Source organism: Astatotilapia calliptera, chromosome 16 (genome assembly GCF_964374335.1).
Source record: "Astatotilapia calliptera chromosome 16, fAstCal68.1, whole genome shotgun sequence".
In the NCBI taxonomy this organism is placed as follows: Eukaryota; Metazoa; Chordata; class Actinopteri; order Cichliformes; family Cichlidae; genus Astatotilapia; species Astatotilapia calliptera.
The window spans coordinates 647,003-667,962 of record NC_137437.1 but is presented as its reverse complement, the minus strand read 5'-3'; the positions used below and the strand labels follow the sequence as shown (position 1 = coordinate 667,962).

The window sequence follows — 20,960 nt, the reverse complement described above, 5'->3', positions numbered from 1 at the left end:
CAGGCTCAGGGAGGGGCGGGGCCATCTGCTGTGACCGGTTGGGGTGAGAGAAGGAAAACAGGATAAAGACATGCTGTGGAAGAGAGACAGAGATTAATGATAAGTGTGATTCAGTGCAGAGAGGTCTATTAAGAAGAAAGAAGAAGAAAGTGTGTACTTTATTGTACTTTATTGAGCCCCGTGGGGAAATTGCTCTCTGCATTTAACCCATTCACTCAGTGAAGCAGTGGGCAGCCATTGGGCGCCCGGGGAGCAGTGTGTAGGGACGGTACCTTGCTCAGGGGTACCTCAGGGTAGCTGTTAAGGGGAATCGAACCCCCGACCTTCCGATCATGGGGCAACCACTCTACCTACTGAGCTATCCCTGCCCTAACACAAAGTGAGTAAAGAAGAAATACTCAATGCATCATGGGAATCCCCCAGCAGTCTACACCTATTGCAGCACAACTAAGGGAGGATTCAGGGTCACCTGGTCCAGCCCTAACTATATGCTTTACCAAAACGGAAAGTTTGAAGCCTAATCTTAAAAGTAGAGATAGTGTCTGTCTCCTGAATCCAAACTGGAAGCTGGTTCCACAGAAGAGGGGCCTGAAAACTGAAGGCTCTGCCTCCCATTCTACTTTTAAATACTCTAGGAACAACAAGTAGGCCTGCAGTGTGAGAGCGAAGTGTCATGGTCCTGAGTCTGAGGACTCAGTGTTTTGTGTTTCCTTGTGCTTTTGTTCATTCCGAGTGTGTATTCTTTTGTGATTTTGCCATTTGTTAGGTTTCTGTTCTTTGCCTGCCTGCTCCCACTTCTCTGTGTTCCCTCTGTCTGTCCATGGTGTTATTGTGTCTGCTCATCAGTCTGCCTGTCAAGTTCAGTGTCCTGTCTGGTTCTCTGTGTCTGTTAGTTTCCTGTTTTATTCTGGAAGTTCATGTCTCATGTCAGTGTGTTCAGTTTTACCTCTCCCCTGTCTCGTTAGCCTAATTGCTCCCAGCTGTGTCTCCCTCCTGTGGCCCATTCCCCTGATTACTGGTGTGTGTATTTAAGCTTTGTGTGTTCTCCTGCCTGTTGCCTGTTGTCTGTTGAGACTTTTTCTTCTGGGGTTGTTCGGGGTGTGTCAGTGGGAGCTAATTCGCAAAGCTTACCTACCTTCGTGGTAACCGATCTCTCCCAGGTTGGCATTTTTAAGACTTCAGTGAAAGCAAAGGGCTGTTGTTCTTCTGTTTCTTCTGAACCTGTTAAACCCATGTCAGCTAACCCAGGGTCTGCTAAAACTGTGGCATATATCCCAGAGACAATTAACACCAGCTCTGATAATACCAGGACTGTTTATTCTTTTGAACTGCAACCTGAAGCTCAGGTAGCCGCCCGGCCTCAAGCTCAGGTAGCCGCCCGGCCTCCAGCTCAGTCTCCAATTCCACCACCGTCGTCATCCCAACCATTGTTTCAGTCACCCTCAGTTCAGCCTCCTGTTCAGCAGCCACTAGCCCTGCATCCTGTGTCACTTGCTACTCCGGTACAACAAGCTCAGTCAAATCAATCTAAAAGGAACTGTGTTTCATCAGTTTGTTCTAAGCAGAGAGACAAACCTAATGATAATGTAATCATTCCTAAAAAGCTGGCCAGTTCAGAGACTGTGACGCGCTCCAGGGCCTCCCCAGAGGCTGAGTTTCAGCCCTCAGCCCACTCTGGACCCCTGGAGGCTAGGAACCCAGCTGAGGACTGCACCCGGCTGTCACTGCCTGAGCAGAGTCAATGCTCAGGGCAGCTTAAGTCTGCTATGTGTTTGCCAGGGGCCACTGTGCCTGCTGGCTCTGTTCTGTCACTGCCAGAGGTCTCCGCACCTGCTGGTCCTGTTCTGCCCCTGCCAGAGGTCCCCGCGCCTGCTGGTTCTGTTCCGTCTCTGCCAGAGGTCCCCGCGCCTGCTGGTTCTGTTCCGTCTCTGCCAGAGGTCTTCGCACCTGCTGGTTCTGTTCTGTCTCTGCCAGAGGTCCCCGCACCTGCTGGTTCTGAGACTGTCTTCGCTGGGGGGCCCGAGGAGCCCGTCCAGCTTCCTGCCTCGTCAGCTGGAGGGCCCGAGGAGCCCGCCCAGCTTCCTGTCTCGTCAGCTGGAGGGCCCGAGGAGCCCGTCCAGCCTCAAGACTCGTCAGCTGGAGGTTCAGGAGAACCTAGCCAGCTTCCTGCCTCGTCAGCTGGAGGGCCCAAGGGGCCCATCCAGCCTCAAGACTCGTCAGCTGGAGGTTCAGGAGAACCTAGCCAGCTTCCTGCCTCGTCAGCTGGAGGGCCCGAGGGGCCCGTCCAGCCCCAAGACTCGTCAGCTGGAGGTTCAGGAGAACCTAGCCAGCTTCCTGCCTCGTCAGCTGGTGGGCCCAAGGAGCCCGTCCAGCCCCAAGACTCGTCAGCTGGAGGTTCAGGAGAACCTAGCCAGCTTCTTGCCTCGTCAGCTGGAGGGCCCGAGGAGCCCGTCCAGCCCCAAGACTAATCATCCTCGCCAGCTGCAGTCTCATCATCCTCGCCAGCTGCAGTCTCATCATCCTCGCCAGCTGCAGTCTCATCATCCTCGCCCGCAGCAGCCTCCTCATCAGCTTCATCAGCTTCGCCTGGTCCAGCCTCCTCATCAGCTTCATCAGCTTCACCTGGTCCAGCTTCAGCTTTACCCTCGCCTGGTCCAGCTTCAGCTTCACCCTTGCCTGGTCCAGCTTCAGCTTCAACGTCGCCTGGTCCAGCCTCTGCGTCTGCCTCGTCTGGTCCAGCCTCTGCGTCTGCCTCGCCTGGTCCAGCCTCTGCTTCTGCCTCGCCTGGTCCAGCCTCCTTCTCACCTGGTACTGCGGGGGCCACGCAGCCTTCTGGTCCCCAGCTGCTGCCTCAACATCGTCGATCATCTGCCAGGCCGCATGTTGGGCATCTTCGCCACCGTGGCCGGCCTCTGGACTTGCATTGTCGCCACCGCTGTCATGAGCACGGTCGGCCCCGAGAACTGCTTTCACGCCGCTGTTGCCGTCCGCACGGTCAGCCCCGAGAACTGCTTTCACGCCGCTGTTGCCGTCCGCACGGTCGGCCCCCAGAACTGCTTTCATGCCGCTGTTGCCGTCCGCACGGTCGGCCCCCAGAACTGTTTCCACGCCACTGCCTACTGCGTGGCCGGCCCCCGGACCTGCCCCACTGCCGCTGCCTTTTACACGGTCGGCCCCCGGAACTGAACTGTTTTGCCCTCCGGTGCTGTCGGCCTCCGGGTCGGCCCCCTGAACTTGTCCGTCTGGGCCTTTTTGGACTATGTGTCCAACTCCACACGGCTCGCCCCGGCAGCCGTGACACGAAGTGCTCTAATAGGGTGATATGGTACTACAAGGTCATTAAGATAAGATGGGGCCTGATTATTTAAGACCTTGTATGTGAGGAGCAGGATTTTGAATTTAATTCTGGTCCAATTTTTTTACTGAGCTTTGGTCCTGGGACATCAGATGCTTTTTTGTTGTTAACATAAAAGTTACTTTTATACAATACAATTTTATTTATATGGCACATTTAAAACCAAAGGCATACCCAAGTGTTTCACAATAATCCAACAAGACATTGTTATAAAACATTAACAAAGTACAAAAAGCAAACACTACTACTGTGGAGATGATAAAGGAGGATCCATTTGCAGGCACTTGTAAAGGTGTGACGGTGGTTTATTTAATACACATCACAGGGAAAAAATGGCAAACGAAGATAAACTAAACTATACTGGACACAACTAAACTACAGAGCACGAACCTGAACGAGAATGAGAACGAGCAGAGGAGAATGACGATGGACAGCAGGGAGAACACACGGGTGAGACACGGTGGACACACAGACACACTTGGGGCAGGAACTCATCCCCGACCCGGAGTGGGCACTCCACCCTTTTCCGGCTGAGAACCATGGCCTCAGATTTGGAGGTGCTGATCCTCATTCCCGCTGCTTCACACTCGGCTGCGAACCTCTCCAGTGCGAGCTGGAGGCCCTCACCCGATGGAGCCAACAGAACCACATCATCCGCAAAAATCAGAGATGAGATTCTGAGGCCACCAAAGCGAAAGCCCTCCGCCACTTGGCTGCGCCTAGAAATCCTGTCCATAAAAATTATGAACAGAACCGGAGACAAAGGGCAGCCCTGGCGGAGCCCATCACCCACTGGAAACGAGTCCGACTTATTGCCGGCAATGCGAGCCAAGCTCTTGCAACGGTTGTATAGGGATCGAATGGCCCGTAGCAATGGGCCAGACACCCCATACTCCCGCAACACCTCCCACAGGACACCCCGGGGGACACGGTCGAATGCCTTCTCCACGTCCACAAAACACATGTAGACTGGTTGGGCAAACTCCCATGCACCCTCAAGTATCCTCGAGAGGATAAAGAGCTGGTCCAGTGTTCCGCGACCAGGACGAAAACCGCATTGTTCCTCCTGTATCCGAGGTTCGACTAGCGGACGAACTCTCCTTTCCAGCACCCTGGCATAGACTTTCCCAGGGAGGCTGAGGAGTGTGATCCCTCTGTAGTTGGAACACACCCTCCGGTCCCCCTTCTTAAAGATGGGGACCACCACCCCTGTCTGCCAGTCCACGGGTACTGCCCCTGATCTCCATGCAACATTGCAGAGGCGTGTCAACCAGGACAGCCCTACAATGTCCAGTGCCTTCAGGAACTCGGGGCGGACCTCATCAACACCAGGGGCTCTGCCACCAAGGAGTTGTTTAACTACCTCAGTGACCTCGCCCCCGGAAATTGGCGGGTCATTCCCCTCATCCCCAGACTCTGCTTCCTCCTCGGAAGACGTGTCAGTGGGATTAAGGAGGTCCTCGAAGTATTCCTTCCACCGCCTGACAATTTTCTCAGTCAACGTCAGCAGCGCTCCGCCAGCACTATACACAGTGCAGGTAGAGCACTGCTTTCCCCTCCTGAGACGCCTGACGGTTTGCCAGAATCTCTTCGAGGCAGTCCGAAAGTCTTTTTCCATGGCCTCTCCGAACTCCTCCCACACCCGAGTTTTTGCTTCAGCCACTGCCCGAGCCGCATTCCGCTTGGCCTGTCGATACCTGTCGGCTGCCTCCGAAGTCCCACAGGCTAACCAAGCCCGATAGGACTCCTTCTTCAGCCTGGTGGCTCCCTTCACCTCTGGTGTCCACCATTTAGTTCGGGGATTACCACCACGGCAGGCACCAACCACCTTACGGCCGCAGCTCAATGCAGCAGCTTCGGCAATGGAGACGTTGAACATGGTCCATTCGGACTCAATGTCCCCAGTCTCCCTCGGAATGCTGTTGAAGCTCTGCCGGAGGTGTGCGTTGAAGATCTCGCGGACTGGGGCCTCTGCTAGATGTTCCCAGCACACCCTCACTACGCGTTTAGGTGCACCAGGTCTGTCCAGCATCCTCCCCCGCCACCTGATCCAACTCACCACCAGGTGGTGATCAGTTGACAGCTCAGCCCCTCTCTTTACCTGAGTGTCCAGAACATATGGTCGCAGGTCTGGTAATACGATTACAAAATCGATCATTGACCTACGGCCTAGAGCGTCCTGGTGCCACGTGCACTTATGGACACTCTTATGTTCGAACAGGGTGTTCGTTATGGCCAAACTGTGATTAGCACAGAAGTCCAATAACAAAGCACCGCTCAGGTTCAGATCAGGGAGGCCGTTCCTCCCAATCATGCCCCTCCAGGCCTCGCTGTCATTACCCACATAAGCACTGAAGTCTCCCAGCAGGACAACAGAGTCTCCAGGTGGAGCACCTTCCAGCACCCCCTAGCCCAGGGACTCTAAGAAGGCTGTGTACTCCGAACTGCCACTCAGCGCACAAGCGCAGATGACAGTCAGGACCAGTTCCCCGACCCTAAGGCGCAGGGAACAAACCCTCTCATCCACCGGGAAAAACCCCAACGTACCGGCAGCAAGCTGAGAGGTTATTAGAATACCCACCCCAGCCCGCTGCCTCTCACCAGGGGCAACTCCAGACTGAGACAGAGTCCAGCCCCTCTCCAGGAGACTGGTTCCAGAGCCCAAGCCATGCGTAGAGGTGAGCCCGACTATATCTAGCCGGTACCTCTCAACCTCACTCACTAAGTCAGGCTCCTTCCCCACCACAGAGGTGACATTCCATGTCCCTATTGCCAGTCTTGGCAGCCGGGGGTCAGTCTGCCAGGGTCTCCGCTCCTGGCCGCCACCCGGCACACAATGCACCCGACCCCTATGGCGCCTCCTGCGGGTGGTGGGCCTGCGGGAGGATGGGCCCATGTCTCCTCTTCGGGCTGTGCCCGGCCGGGCCCCATGGACTAAGGCCCGGCCACCAGACGCTCGCCCTCGGGCACCCTCCCCGGGCCTGGCTCCAGGGCGGGGCCCCGGTAACCCTATCCCGGGCAGGGTAAACTGTTCCCTCGATGTTCTTTTCATAAGGATCTTCTAAATCGCTCTTTGTCTCGTCCCTCACCCAGGACCAATTTGCCATGGGAGACCCTACCAGGGGGCAAAAGCCCCCAGACAACATAGCCCCTGGGATCCCTGGGACACACAAACCCCTCCACCCCTCCAACTTTTAACATATGAACACAAAACCAGCAAGATGAAGCAAAGATGAAAACCAGCCTAGAGAAGCTGCAAAGCGATCACCACAATGGTTCTACTCTAAAAAACAGAAGCTTGAAGAAGCCTCAAGCTTGACTGCACATCACTGTCTTTGTTACCTGTTCAGGGTCTGGCTGCTGGGCAGGGGTCTGCATTGACTCACTGCACTGACTGATTTTTGGCTAGATTTGCATTAGTATACTGTCTCTGTAGATGGTTCAAAGTTCAAGGTTCTTTATTTGTCACATGCATAGTTATACAAGTATAACACACAGTGAAATGTAACCTGACACGCTCCTCGACATGTGCAAAAAAGAACGCTGGTTCAAAATGACCCAGGACCATAACAGAGAGATGTCATTACGAAGGCAGATAAAACAATTGTCTTGTACGATGTTACCACTCTCTTCAGTTTTTTTATCACAAAAAAAGCAAATGATAAAAAAAAACATTGAGTAAAAAAATTAATACAATATCAAAGAACAAAATGGTTATATTTATTAAAGAAGGAGCTCAAAAAATGATAATAAAAAAAAACAACCAACACAGCAAGCACTGCATAAATCAAATCTAAATATGACAAAATTTGTTAAAATATGGGTATTATGGTATTTTGAGATTTTGGTATGAGACGTGATGTGTTCAGGTCTGCTCCTCTTTGGATTGGAACATATTAATAATAAAATAAGGTTTTCTCACCGATTCACTTAGTAGCTGACTCCATGGCCCTAGGTACAAAGGCACGTGTTATACACATGTTAAGGACAACATCCTTACCTTCCAGCAGACAAAGGTAGTAGAACAGTTTTGTTAACCCTTTAGGACCTACCATAGAACCAAGTCCACCAGAGCTTATATTATATTTTTACATGCTGTGGAGCCATTTTTGGGAGCATTTCAAGTTGATATACATCAACAACCATTATAGCCCAAATTTTAATAATATGTCTGCATTAGGTGCATAGTAATTACATAAATTGCAAAAAAATTTAAAATACTTTTTGTTTTTTTAACATATATTTCTAGTTAGAGAAATTTAAGAGGCTTATCCCTCAAAACTGTAACTACAAAAAAGTTGCACAAAATAGTTTCCCACCACAGGAAATTTATTTTGAGTGTCTTCATAGTTTTATTTTTGAGATACACCAATTTTTATATACTGCAGGAAAAACGAAAATAAATATTATAATGTAAATTTGCAAAAAAACCAGCATATGCATCAAAATAAACTATTTCCAGCAGTGCAATATGAGTCCTAAGCATCCCAGAAACGACACAGAAAGTCATAAAGTCAAACATAACTTTTTTTTTTTTTTTTTTTCTAAATCAAACATAACTTTTAAAAACACCACTATAGGCTCATAAGGCCCTGATGGTAAAAAACTACATTTCTGCAAAATGGCGTCACTTCCGGTTTCAGGCAGGACATGGCGGACATGCGATAGTTCACGCTGATGGACGTAGGAAGTGTTACAAACAGCTGATCGGATCGGCAAAGCGTGTTTCTAGAATATTATGTTTTTGTTGCTGCAAGTGCTTTTTATTCAGTTTTTGCAAAGCTGTATGTGGAAGGAAACTGTGACCGAGGACAAGCTGATGGCATAAGATGTAAGTACAACTCCGGTTTCATATGCAAAAAAAATTATTGTGCTAGCTTATGTGGTTGCAGTACTACCGGGATTTAAAAATAGTTACACAAAACAGAGCGTGCCCACTCCAACCGGCTTTAAAGGGTTAAATTGCTGCTTCGAAATAAAGTCAGCCTTCTGGAGTTTAATTACCTGGATTACCGAGCATCAAAAAAATATGATGGAATGACGGAAATATACTAAATATTAAAGGAAAATGTTTTTGTATACCTGAACCAGTCATTTTGAACCAGCGTTCTTAGTTTTTTTTTTTTTTTTTAAATTTTGTTCATTATTTATCCCATGGTCCCTAGGTAGTTCAGTTTAGTTTTTTAGATTTCCCATCGTGTCTTTACACCCTGTGTCCCCCTCCGTGTATCTGTGAGTTCCCATGCCTCCTTTTTCCTCCTTGTGTTTTATTTCATATTTTCCCCAGCCCGTTATGTCTGTGCTCTCCACGTGTTCTCTCTTTTCCTCTGGTCTGTGTATCTTTGCCAGTGGCGGTCCTAGCCTGTTTGGCGCCCTGAGCGAACTCTCTCTCTCTGGCGTCACAGAAGCACGTTCAGTGAGAGACTGAGATTACCAAAAAGCGCTACTGAACAACGCAGGAAATCATTCCTGCCCGTGGTCATCTCCCTGTACAACTCCTCGATCTAATACACTGTAAAAACTGCAATAGTTACACCCTTTTTGCACACACTCTTTTCTACTCAGTAATATTCTTGTCAATTTTCTTGACATTTATTTAAAATCCTTTCTGTTCATCCTTGATATTTATAATTGAGTGATCTGTATATATTAGTGCTATTTCTTAAATGTGTAAAATCTGTAACATAATGTATTTGTGGAATACACCAGGCACAGACACACGCACACACAGGTAGGTACAGCCACCTTCCACATTTATTCAAGTGTTTGTTGTTTTGACAGCTGACTCAGTCACACAGTCTGACAGCTCACGAGCCCAGCTGATCTCTCTCCCGGCCGCTCCTCCTCGTCTCACTATAAACACAGCGGAGGGAGACCATCATCAGTCCATAAACAACATCAGCTGTTCTTACCGGCCTCGCAGCGCCGCCCTGATGAGCCTTCCGCTCCACTCCTCCCCTGCAGCTGCGCCCGGGGCCACGCCTCCGCCACACTCCCCCACCGCCCGTTCGAGGCCGGGGAGCCGTCCGGCCGAGCCAACTCCTCCCCCCGCGAGCGAGAGAGGAAATCGGCCACTGCCATCTGCGCCCCCGGCCTATGGATCACCTTGAACTTAAAGGGCTGCAACGCCAGATACCACCGGGTGATCCGGGCGTTGGCATCCTTCATGCGGTGGAGCCACTGCAGCGGGGCATGGTCCGAACAGAGGGTGAATGAGCGTCCCAGGAGGTAATAGCGCAGGGAGCCGACCGCCCACCGGATGGCCAGGCACTCCTTCTCCACGGTGCTGTACCGGCGCTCGCGCTCTGCTAGCTTCCGGCTGATGTATAGGACAGGGCGGTCGGCCCCCCTTACCTGCTGGGACAAAACGGCTCCCAGCCCTCTGTCCGAGGCGTCAGTCTGCAGAACAAAAGGGAGGGAAAAGTTAGGAGTGTGAAGCAGCGGCTCCCCACAGAGAGCCTTTTTCACCTGCACAAACGCCGCCTGGCACGGCCCCGTCCACTGGACCAGATCCGGGGCACCCTTTCGAGTGAGATCGGTCAGGGGGCTGGTTAGCTGCGCAAACCCCGGCACAAAGCGACGATAGTAACCCGCCAACCCCAAGAACCGTCTCACCTCCTTTTTCGTCCTGGGGCGCGGGCAGGATGCGATAGCCGCCGTCTTCTCCACCTGTGGACGCACCTGCCCGCCCCCCAGGTGGTACCCCAGATACTGCACCTCCCTCCGTCCAACCGCGCACTTCTTCGGATTGGCCGTGAGCCCCGCCCCCCTCAGGGACTCCAGGACCGCGGCCACCCGCAGCACATGCTCCGCCCAGGTGTCGCTGTGGATGATCACGTCATCCAGGTAGGCGGCAGCATACGCTGCGTGCGGACGCAGTACCCGGTCCATGAGACGCTGGAAAGTGGCCGGGGCCCCGAACAGGCCAAACGGAAGTGTCACGAACTGGTACAAACCGTACGGAGTGGAGAAGGCCGTTTTCTCCCTGGCCTCGGCAGACAAGGGAATCTGCCAATAGCCCTTGGTTAAGTCCAGTGTCGTGAAAAATCGGGCCGTGCCTAACCGGTCCAGGAGCTCGTCGACCCGAGGCATGGGGTAGGCATCAAAGCGTGACACTTCGTTCACCCTGCGATAGTCGACACAGAACCGTATAGACCCATCCTTCTTCGCCACCAGAACGATGGGGCTACACCAGGCGCTGTGCGACTCTTCTATTACTCCCATCCTCAGCATTTCCGCCAATTCCCTCTGCACGATTTTTCGCTTGTGCTCCGGGAGCCTGTAGGGCCGTGAACGCACCGTCACGCCAGGCTGCGTCACGAAATGGTGCTCGATGAGGGACGTCCGGCCGGGCAGGGGGGAGAACACGTCCGCAAAACGCTGTTGCAACGCGACAACATCCGCTCTCTGGGCCTGTGTGAGATGGTCATCACAAGGGAGGGAGGCGGGAATGATAGAATTTGGCACCTCAGGCCCCAACTCATCTCTCTCCTTCACCAAGCTCACCAGAAAAGTGGTTTCAACCTCTCGCCACAGTTTGAGGAGATTGAGGTGATAAATCTGCGTGGCTCCTCCCCTGTCCGACCGAGCGACCTCATAGTCCACGTCCCCGACTCGCCGTGTGACCACAAAGGGTCCTTGCCACTTGGCGAGCAACTTCGAGCTGGAAGTAGGGAGTAACACAAGCACTTTATCTCCCGGTGAAAATTGCCTGAGCCTAGCCCCTCTGTCATACAGGCGTTGCTGACGCTGCTGAGCCTGGAGCAAATTCTCCCGTGACAACCTCCCCAAAGTGTGGAGTTTTGCTCTCAGGTCCAACACGTACTGAATCTCATTTTTGGCGGGGCTCGGACCGTCCTCCCAGCTTTCTTTAATCAGGTCGAGCACCCCACGTGGCCTCCTGCCGAACAGCAGTTCAAAGGGAGAAAATCCCGTGGAGGCCTGGGGCACCTCCCGCACTGCGAATAACAGAGGGTCTAGCCAGTGATCCCAATTGCGTTCATCCTCGTTAATGAACTTCCGAATCATGGACTTTAAAGTCTTATTCAGCCGCTCCACCAGCCCGTCAGTCTGAGGGTGGTAGACGCTGGTCCGAATAGATTTAATGCCCAGTAATTCGTACAGTTCCCGCAGTGTACGAGACATAAACGACGTGCCCTGGTCAGTCAGTATCTCTTTCGGGATTCCGACTCGGGAGATGACCTGAAACAGTGCCTGCGCCACACTCTTTGCAGAGATGGTGCGCAGCGGAACTGCTTCCGGGTACCGCGTTGCGTAATCCACCAGGACTAACACAAAGCGGTAGCCGCGTGCACTCCGGTGAAACGGCCCGATGAGGTCCATGCCGATGCGCTCAAACGGGACCTCAATGAGGGGGAGAGGGCGCAGCGGCGCCTTCGGTATGGCCGGCTGGTTAACAAGTTGGCAGTCCGGGCAGGACGCGCACCAGCGGCGCACATCCGCTCGGATGCCCGGCCAATAAAATCGGGCCGTTATTCGCTCCAGAGTTTTCTCATAGCCCATATGCCCTGCCATGGGGTTATAGTGGGCCGCCTGGAAAAGCGGTGGCCCTGCGGCACCAACAACTGGGTGTGTGTTTCCTCTGTCTGAGTGTCACGACTCACTCGATATAATCGGTCGTTTAATAAGACGAAACGCGGGTAGGTCTGCGCGGCCTCAGGGCGCACCACGTGACCATCAATAGCCATCACTTGGTCAAAGGCTGAGCGTAGGGTGCCGTCACGAGACTGCTCCAGTGGGAAATCACCCATGGGGGACACTTCCGGGGCCGGCGGGACGTCCCGTGAGGGACCCGCCGGCTCCTCCCCCCCGGAGTCAGTGTCGGACGACCCCGCGTCACTGCTGAACGCCGCGCACACGCTACACCCCGCTTCCGGTCGTGATTGCACCCCCGCATACTGTCCCAGTAGCTGATGAAACCCCGGCCAATTGGTACCCAGAATCAGGGGGTGCGACAGGCGCGGGCTAACCGCCGCCGTTACTCTATGCGTTTTGCCCTTATACTTTAATAACAGCGGCACTATGGGATACCTGTGAACGTCACCATGCACACACCTCACCTCCACCCATTCTGCCTCCAGCAATGCCCCGGGGCGAACCAAGCTTTGGTGTACGAGGGTCTGCGTGCAGCCCGTGTCCACCAACGCCTGGCGTATACCCCCTCGAGTCCTTACCGGAATACTGTATGTCCCTCCTGGACCGGGGGAGGGTGCTGGGGCACCAGCAACACGAAACACCTGCCCCACTTCCATAAGCGGACAATCCCTCCTCAGGTGCCCCGGCTGCCCGCACTTCCAACACTCCGGCCCCGGCGTCTGTGCTGCTCTCCGTGGCTCGGGGGCGGCTCCACTTGGCTCGGCTGCCCTGGACGGCACCAACGCCGCGAAAGGGTTAGTGGGGCTCAGCGCCGGCAGCCGCTCTGCCTGCCCCGGTGCCGGCATACGGCACCTCGGGGCCGGCACCGGGGCCTGTTTGTTCGGCCTCCGTCCGGCGTCCCCGGGTTCCCCTGCTCCAGCGGCAAGGTGGTCCTCCGCCAGCGTCACCGCTACCTCCAAGCTTGCGGGCCGGTGGCACCGGACCCATCTCGCCGTCTCCGCTGGCAATCCCTCCGTGAACTGCTCCAGCACCACCTTGTCCACCAGCTTCGTCTCCCCCTCCGATGTTCCCAGTTGCAGCCAGCGTACCGCCGCGTCGCGCAGCTGCCGGGCCCAGGCGAATGGTCGGTCCGTTGTAGCCAGCCGACAGGCCCGGAACCGCCGGCGGTGGTCTTCGGCGGTGAGCCCTAGCCTGTCCACCACCGCCCGGCTCACGTCCGCGAAGCTGCTCCTCGACGCCGGAGGCAGACTCAGGGCCGCTGTTTGTGCCTCCCCGGACAGCAGGGGGAGCAGCCGCGGAGCCCACTCCTCCCGCGGCCATTGGCAAGCCTCCGCCGTGGCACGGAAGGTCTCCAAAAAAACCTGTGGGTCGTCCCCGTCCCCCATCCGGGGCACCGCCACCGACAGTGGCGAGGGCTTCGGCGTGGCAGCGGCCCCGACCAGGCGCTCCAGAACTTGCGTCTGCCGGTCCGTCTGCTCCCGCAGCGCGGCCAGGTGGGCACGCTGGTCGGCCGCCTGATCCCGGCTCATCGTCGCCATCTCCGCCAGCATCTGCGCCAAGAATTGCAGAGGCTGGGCGGGTGGCGCGGCCTGTGGGTCGGACATTTCCCCACCGGCACTTTCCTGGGTTTCGGCACCACTTGTGGAATACACCAGGCACAGACACACGCACACACAGGTAGGTACAGCCACCTTCCACATTTATTCAAGTGTTTGTTGTTTTGACAGCTGACTCAGTCACACAGTCTGACAGCTCACGAGCCCAGCTGATCTCTCTCCCGGCCGCTCCTCCTCGTCTCACTATAAACACAGCGGAGGGAGACCATCATCAGTCCATAAACAACATCAGCTGTTCTTACCGGCCTCGCAGCGCCGCCCTGATGAGCCTTCCGCTCCACTCCTCCCCTGCAGCTGCGCCCGGGGCCACGCCTCCGCCACAGTATTGTTTGGTGTTTAGTCTGTTACTGTTACTATTTTTACCATTTCTTCTTGGAGCAACTGTGACCCACATAATTTCCTTAGGGATTAATAAAGTATTCTGATTCTACACCTTAGTTCACAGATATGCTTTGTCTAGGGTTTATTTCTGGGATTTCACACAACCCAGAATTCAAATCATGAATACATAATGGAATTGGATTTACAACATTAGAAATTAAATGTGCTTGTGGTAGGACTTGACTTAAGCGGTCAAAGAAGTGCAGGAGACTGATGCTGTCCAGTGTAGCAAGTGATTTATTCACCATTTTGTGACCCAAATAATATTTACAAAGAAACAAATAAGAAACTCAACTCTATAATTAACTCAGTTCAAATAAACATAACTGAACTTAAATCAACAGAAATTAAGGTCAAACTGCACACAGCTACACTGACCTGAACCTTTCTCTTGAAACACCTGAGTTCTTCTGCTTAAATAGTCCACTTAATCAAACAATTTCTCCTCTGGACTATTCCATTCAGTAGGTAGGTAAGATGAACATGATTATAGTCAAACCTCTACTACTCCTCTTTACTGGCAACAAACTCTGTGGTGTAATCAATACATATCACAACAATAAATCTATTTCTTTATAAACCCTCTAAAATCAACTTTATTAAATTATAAGAGTTCTTCCCCTTCTGCACTTGGTCTCTTCCTGTGACCTCAGATGAACCCAGAAGGTATAAAGCAGGAAGTAAAACTACATTTCCTCCTTTTGTTTCTGCAAGACAGGTAGGTAAGGTAAGTTCTAAACAATACAAATTAACAGTTGAAATAAAGAACATGTTAACTTAACAAACTTGTAGGAATTGATTTGAACCAAGATGTTATATTATATAATCTGTAAAAGTGCAAAACATAAACAAACCCGGGATAGTAGATGTTTGCCTATTGCAGATTACATGTGAAATATGGTTAAATCAAAACAAGAATGTTAACTAAGAATATAGACAAATGGTCCTTTCACCCACTTTGTCACAGTGCTATATTTGGAAGCAGCCCCCCCCCCCCCCCTCCCTTTTCGACAGGTTGTGTGTGAGACTTTAAATCATCAAACTGTAATTATAAATTTTAAATTGTTATTGATCCCTTTACCCCTAGTACTAAAATGTACAGTGGGGCAAAAAAGTATTTAGTCAGCCACAGATTGTGCAAGTTCCCCCCCCCAAAATGATGACAGAGGTCAGTAATTTGCACCAGAGGTACACTTCAACTGTGAGAGACAGAGTGTGAAGAAAAAAATCCATGAATTCACATGGTAGGATTTGTAAAGAATTTATCCGTAAATCAGGGTGGCAAATAAGTATTTGGTCACCTCAAACACGGAAAATCTCTGGCTCTCACAGACCTGTAACGTCTTCTGTAAGACGCTTTTCTGTCCCCCACTCATTACCTGTATGAATGGCACCTGTTTGAACTCATCATCTGTATAAAAGACACCTGTCCACAGCCTCAAACAGACTCCAAACTCCGCCACGGCCAAGACCAAAGAGCTCTCGAAGGACACCAGGAACAGGATTGTAGACCTGCACCAGACTGGGAAGAGTGAATCTACAATAGGCAAGCAGCTTGGTGTGAAAAAATCAACTGTGGGAGCAATCATCAGAAAATGGAAGACATACAAGACCACTGATAATCTCCCACGATCTGGGGCTCCACGCAAGATCTCATCCCGTGGGGTCAAAATGATCATGAGAACGGTGAGCAAAGATCCCAGAACCACACGGGGGGACCTGGTGAATGACCTGCAGAGAGCTGGGACCAAAGTAACAAAGGTCACCATCAGTAACACACTACAACGGCAGGGAATCAAATCCCGCAGTGCCAGACGTGTTCCGCTGCTGAAGCCAGTGCATGTCCAGGCCCGTCTGAAGTTTGCCAGACAGCACATGGATGATACAGCAGAGGATTGGGAGAATGTCATGTGGTCAGATGAAACCAAAGTAGAACTTTTTGGTATAAACTCAACTCGTGTTTGGAGGACGAAGAATACTGAGTTGCATCCCAAGAACACCATACCTACTGTGAAGCATGGGGGTGGAAACATCATGCTATGGGGCTGTTTTTCTGCCAAGGGGACAGGACGACTGATCCGTGTTAAGGACAGAATGAATGGGGCCATGTATCGTGAGATTTTGAGCCAAAACCTCCTTCCATCAGTGAGAACTTTGAAGATGAAACGCGGCTGGGTCTTCCAACATGACAATGATCCAAAACACACCGCCCGGGCAACAAAGGAGTGGCTCCGTAAGAAGCATTTGAAAGTCCTGGAGTGGCCTAGCCAGTCTCCAGACCTCAACCCCATAGAAAATCTGTGGCGGGAGTTGAAAGTCCGTGTTGCTCGGCGACAGCCCCAAAACATCACTGCTCTCGAGAAGATCTGCATGGAGGAATGGGCCAAAATACCAGCTACTGTGTGTGCAAACCTGGTAAAGACCTATAGTAAACGTTTGACCTCTGTTATTGCCAACAAAGGTTATGTTACAAAGTATTGAGTTGTATTTTTGTTATTGACCAAATACTTATTTACCACCCTGATTTACGAATAAATTCTTTACAAATCCTACCATGTGGATTCATGGATTTTTTTTTCACATTCTGTCTCTCACAGTTGAAGTGTACCTCTGGTGCAAATTACTGACCTCTGTCATCATTTTAGGTGGGGGAACTTGCACAATCGGTGGCTGACTAAATACTTTTTTGCCCCACTGTATATTTATTTTCTTACTCTTCATATATTTATTGTTTGTTTACTTGCACTGCTGTAAATGGAGTCTTGTCGTCTTGTCTCTCTATATACTGTACTGTATATAGCGGAGATGATAAAGTTTACTTTGACTTCAGCACAGCAGCGAGCACGCGCTCACTTTTTGCCTATAGAATTTCGAAAAAACAATGGTGATAAATTCTTTATCATAATATCTGGTGTTTTCATGTTTATTGGTTTGTTTTTATTATGTTTTTATTTTGTTTTATTTTGCGAGTTGGCTATCAGATGCCGCTCCGGCCAGCCAGAGAATCCCCTGCCACCCCATCCTTTCCTCCCTGTGCCACAAGCAGAAGTTGCACCTCGCAAAAGGCTATAAGAACACCAATCGGTGCCTATGCCATCCCCAAAATGCACTGGTGTGATGTCGAGGCAGCATGAGTACGAGCAACTTTTTTTTTTGCTGATGCCCGTGATGCCGCCCCCTACCACGATGCCACCCTGGGCAACTGCCCGTGTCGCCTATATCAAAAACCACTACTGCTCTGTGTACTTCCTGTTTGACCCTAGAACTGAAGAAGCTTCTCGGATGAGAGGTGAAACGTCTTCAAGTAACTTAAAGAAGTCCAGATGCTTTTCTTTGCAAGCTCCTTGGACTATACTGAATAATAACACAATTTACATTAACTAATGCTAAAGATCTTAGCCATAACCAGTGTTGGGTGTAACATGTTACAAAGTATTGTTAATGTAATCACATTGCATTTTTTAGTAATGTAGTAATGTAACACATTACTGTGCGTAATTCCATTAAAATGACAATTATGTCATTACTCACATTCCAAAGGTTCTTTAGTTGTCTGTACACTGGCCTAATAAAAAGAAAAAGAAATCAAACAAACATGCCGTTGTATTTCGGCGCAGTTGTGCTCCAATCCACTGATTTCAGTGTGTGTGTGTGTCGAGTAAAATAGTGCACTTGTCTATAACTGCTGATGAGTGCCAATATGGACCTTACTTTTGCTTTTAATGAACAAAAAAAAAAAAACAAGTGCATGATGCAAACTCTGTATAGGACAGAAACAACTACATTATCCTGCTGATAGAACTTCACTTGTATAACTATGCATGTGACAAATAAAGGACCTTGAACCTTGAACCATCTACAGAGACAGTATACTAATGCAAATCTAGCCAAAAAACAGTCAGTGCAGTGAGTCAATGCAGACCCCTGCCCAGCAGCCAGACCCTGAACAGGTAACAAAGACAGTGATGTGCAGTCAAGCTTGAGGCTTCTTCAAGCTTCTGTTTTTTAGAGTAGAACCATTGTGGTGATCACTTTGCAGCTTCTCTAGGCTGGTTTTCATCTTTGCTTCATCTTGCTGGTTTTGTGTTCATATGTTAAAAGTTAAAAGAAAGATTTTATGTCTGTCTTCATTAAGGCAGGGAGTCATCTGGGTGTTTAGGAACGTCAGGTTTATATTATTAACTGGTAATTATAATTTTCCTCCTCCTCCTCTTCACTTCTTTTGCTGCAGACTTTTGTATAAACTGATTATCTTATCACATTAGAGTTTTTTTAATGTAGGCACATTACTTTTTTGTCTTTATTTCCAGCTATAAAGCTATATTCATACTGAATGCTGCTGTTTCTCAGAAACTGCAGCTTACATCCCTGCTCTCTGCGGAGACACATGAAAGAACACAACAGACAAGGATGGGGAGGAGCAATGTGTACACGCTGTCTATTTATGTACATGCGTGACAAGAGTGCTGTTTCCATTGACATGTCTCCTTTGTATGAAATTGAGTAACATACTGAAGATAAAGGAGAAACTCTGAAACTAAAATATAGTTCCTATAATGCTACTAGCAGTCTAATACATATACTAATGTTGGTTGCCAATGACATGAATAATATTTGTATCAGTCAAAATATTTCAGAAATGAAGTCCGTCAGTAGAGTTATTACAGTCTTTTCTTCCCCATCTCTAAACCACACGGGTTTCTGTTCTTTACTTATGGGTGTTACTTCTCTGTTAGTAACTTTTTTGTAATAGAAAACATAAAACAACAACAAAAAAACAATGGGGCTTTCATTCTCAGTCTTTCATTCTGTTTACATGATATTGGTGTCACAAGAGCCAGACTTCAATATTTTAAGTGTAACAATTTGTTTAACAGATTTTCTGAACCAGGGGTAAAATAAAGCATAGATTAGAGGGTTTAGACAGGAGTTTAAATAGAACAAACACATTACAAATGCAACAGATGAAGCACTGAGCATGGCATCTTGACCTGAGAGTGTGACACCAAAGTATGGGCAGAGACATATTAGAAACACAATGATAAGAACACTGATGGTCCTTACTGCTTTCATTTCAGATTTCTTAACATTTGTACTTACTGACCCCTCGTGTGTCAGAGCTGCAATATGTGACCGCAGGGCACGAGCTTGAGTCATAGCCACAACAAATACATTTAGATAAAGAACTACAATCACAATGACAGGACCAATAAAGGACAGCAATAGATCTGCAACTCCAAAAGCATGGCCAACAACAACCACACACTCCCCATAGCAGGAATTATACCTGCCAGGTTGCACCAGGTTGTCTTTTAGCAGGAGACATTGAAAGACTGAAGAACAAATCCAACACAGATAAACACATGCTTTTGTTCTTTTTGGGGTGACTTTGGTAGAGTAATGGAGAGGGTAACAAATAGCCACATAACGGTCAATTGATATGAGAACCATGGTTCCTATTGACGCAGAGGTAATAATGTAGTCCAAGAGAAAATACATACTACACATGAATTCACCAAGAAACCAGCAACCATCTATAATCATAATTTGAAATAAAATCAGGAGACCCACCAGGCAATCAGAGACAGCCAAAGAGAGGAGGAGGAGATTGGTGGGGGTGTGCAGCTTCCTGAAGACAAAAGACAGCGACACAGTTATTATTATTATTATTTGTAGCAACAAGTGCAATTTTATACAGATAAAAGGAAAAAGCATTTAGCTCAGACTCACTCAGATAGGATATCATATCATTTTCATCTTTTAGCCATAAAATCTTACTGTCTGCATATGTCTAACAAAATTATTACTTGAAATGTGAGATGGAGATGATGACCAGCAGATTAAGAGTCACAGTGAGCAAAGAAATGGAGGACAGGGTAATATAAATAAGGATAGAAAATGTATAAGGACGCATGGTCTTCCTGCAGGAGGAGTTGAGGAGTTGTGGAAAGCAGAGTTCAGTTTCTTCAAAGGTTTTCATCATTAGAAAAAGGAGGTTCCAGCTTTCTGCCTGAAGCTCTTTGTTCTGTACCTGATTTATTTTCTTTGCTCACATTGCTCCTCCCTCTTTCCCACTGGTGGCAGTTTTCTTTCAGTATGTTTACAACTATGTCAAATCCTGCATAGTTTCATTGTGTATTGAGGTTTTTAAACTTTTTCCAGTGAAGTTCATGTACTTGATAGATTGCATGCATTACCTACAATCGGCCAACCCTGTTCTTCGACCTCAAAACCCCGAAGTCTTCGACCCATTGCTATCAGCCGTACCCTTGCTGGAACTTAGGAGATGCTACTTTGTCATTTATTTACCCTTCCACTGGTGCACATCCTCTGCCTCTACCTTCCCTGCCTAAGAGGCGCTATAGGAAGCGGGGCAAACTGAGTGGGTTCCATGTTCGCTTTAAGGTAAGGCACATGCTGCGGCTAACTCCTATTCCACTTTGGATATTTTGCAACCTCCTTTCTCCATTCAGGACCAGTTGTCCTTCAGACTGATTAGCCACCGTTGGATTTGTCCAGTAGGACGACAATCTTACCCAGCTCGCCCAGTGGTTTGTTTGCCTGCTCGGACATGGATTGGGACTCCCTAAACGATCTTTTTCTCACCTTGTGGTTGGATTCTTTGTTCCTGATGGAAACTTGGATTCGCAGCATTCTTACACAGTGGGTGAGTGAAGCGACACATTTAAAGGGCCACTCGTTGGACTTGGTCATTTCATATGCTCAGGATATCTGTATTAAGAGCAATGATAATGTTGGCATCTCTGACCATTTTGTGTTTATGGTCGATGCTGAGTAAAATGCAATAGAACTGACTTCTGCGGGCCCTCGTCGCCCTGTATGTATATTTAATTCTGAGACTGTGCCTTTTTTGATCCTGATAGCACGGACACTAAGTCTTTTACTCCGTGATCAATCCTTGTCCTGGTAGGTCAGATTTGGCTTCCTCAGCTCTCTGTGAGCAATTTTTAAATCATTTTACAAGAAGAATT

The 20,960-nt window shown here is 49.6% G+C and overlaps 1 protein-coding gene and 2 long non-coding RNA genes across 3 annotated transcripts in view; 1 reads left to right on the top strand and 2 right to left on the bottom strand.

Moving 5' to 3' along the window:
- Positions 1–20,960, bottom strand: part of LOC145421025 (uncharacterized) — a 353,506-nt gene that overhangs the window by 99,698 nt on the left and 232,848 nt on the right. The gene's annotated exons all lie outside the window — the stretch shown is intronic.
- Positions 15,440–20,960, top strand: part of LOC145421022 (uncharacterized) — a 104,285-nt gene continuing 98,764 nt past the window's right edge. Inside the window, exon 1 of the long non-coding RNA XR_013902284.1 lies at positions 15,440–15,654. This is a non-coding gene — a long non-coding RNA (uncharacterized LOC145421022). The remainder of the gene's footprint in view (positions 15,655–20,960) is intronic.
- LOC113008493 (trace amine-associated receptor 13c-like) lies at positions 18,390–19,966 on the bottom strand. Its single transcript, XM_026145945.2, has 2 exons — positions 19,776–19,966; positions 18,390–19,597 (listed from the first exon to the last, which is right to left on the bottom strand). Exons 1-2 carry the CDS (start codon positions 19,949–19,951, stop codon positions 18,781–18,783), a joined length of 993 nt encoding a protein of 330 aa, XP_026001730.2. The 5' UTR covers positions 19,952–19,966; the 3' UTR covers positions 18,390–18,780.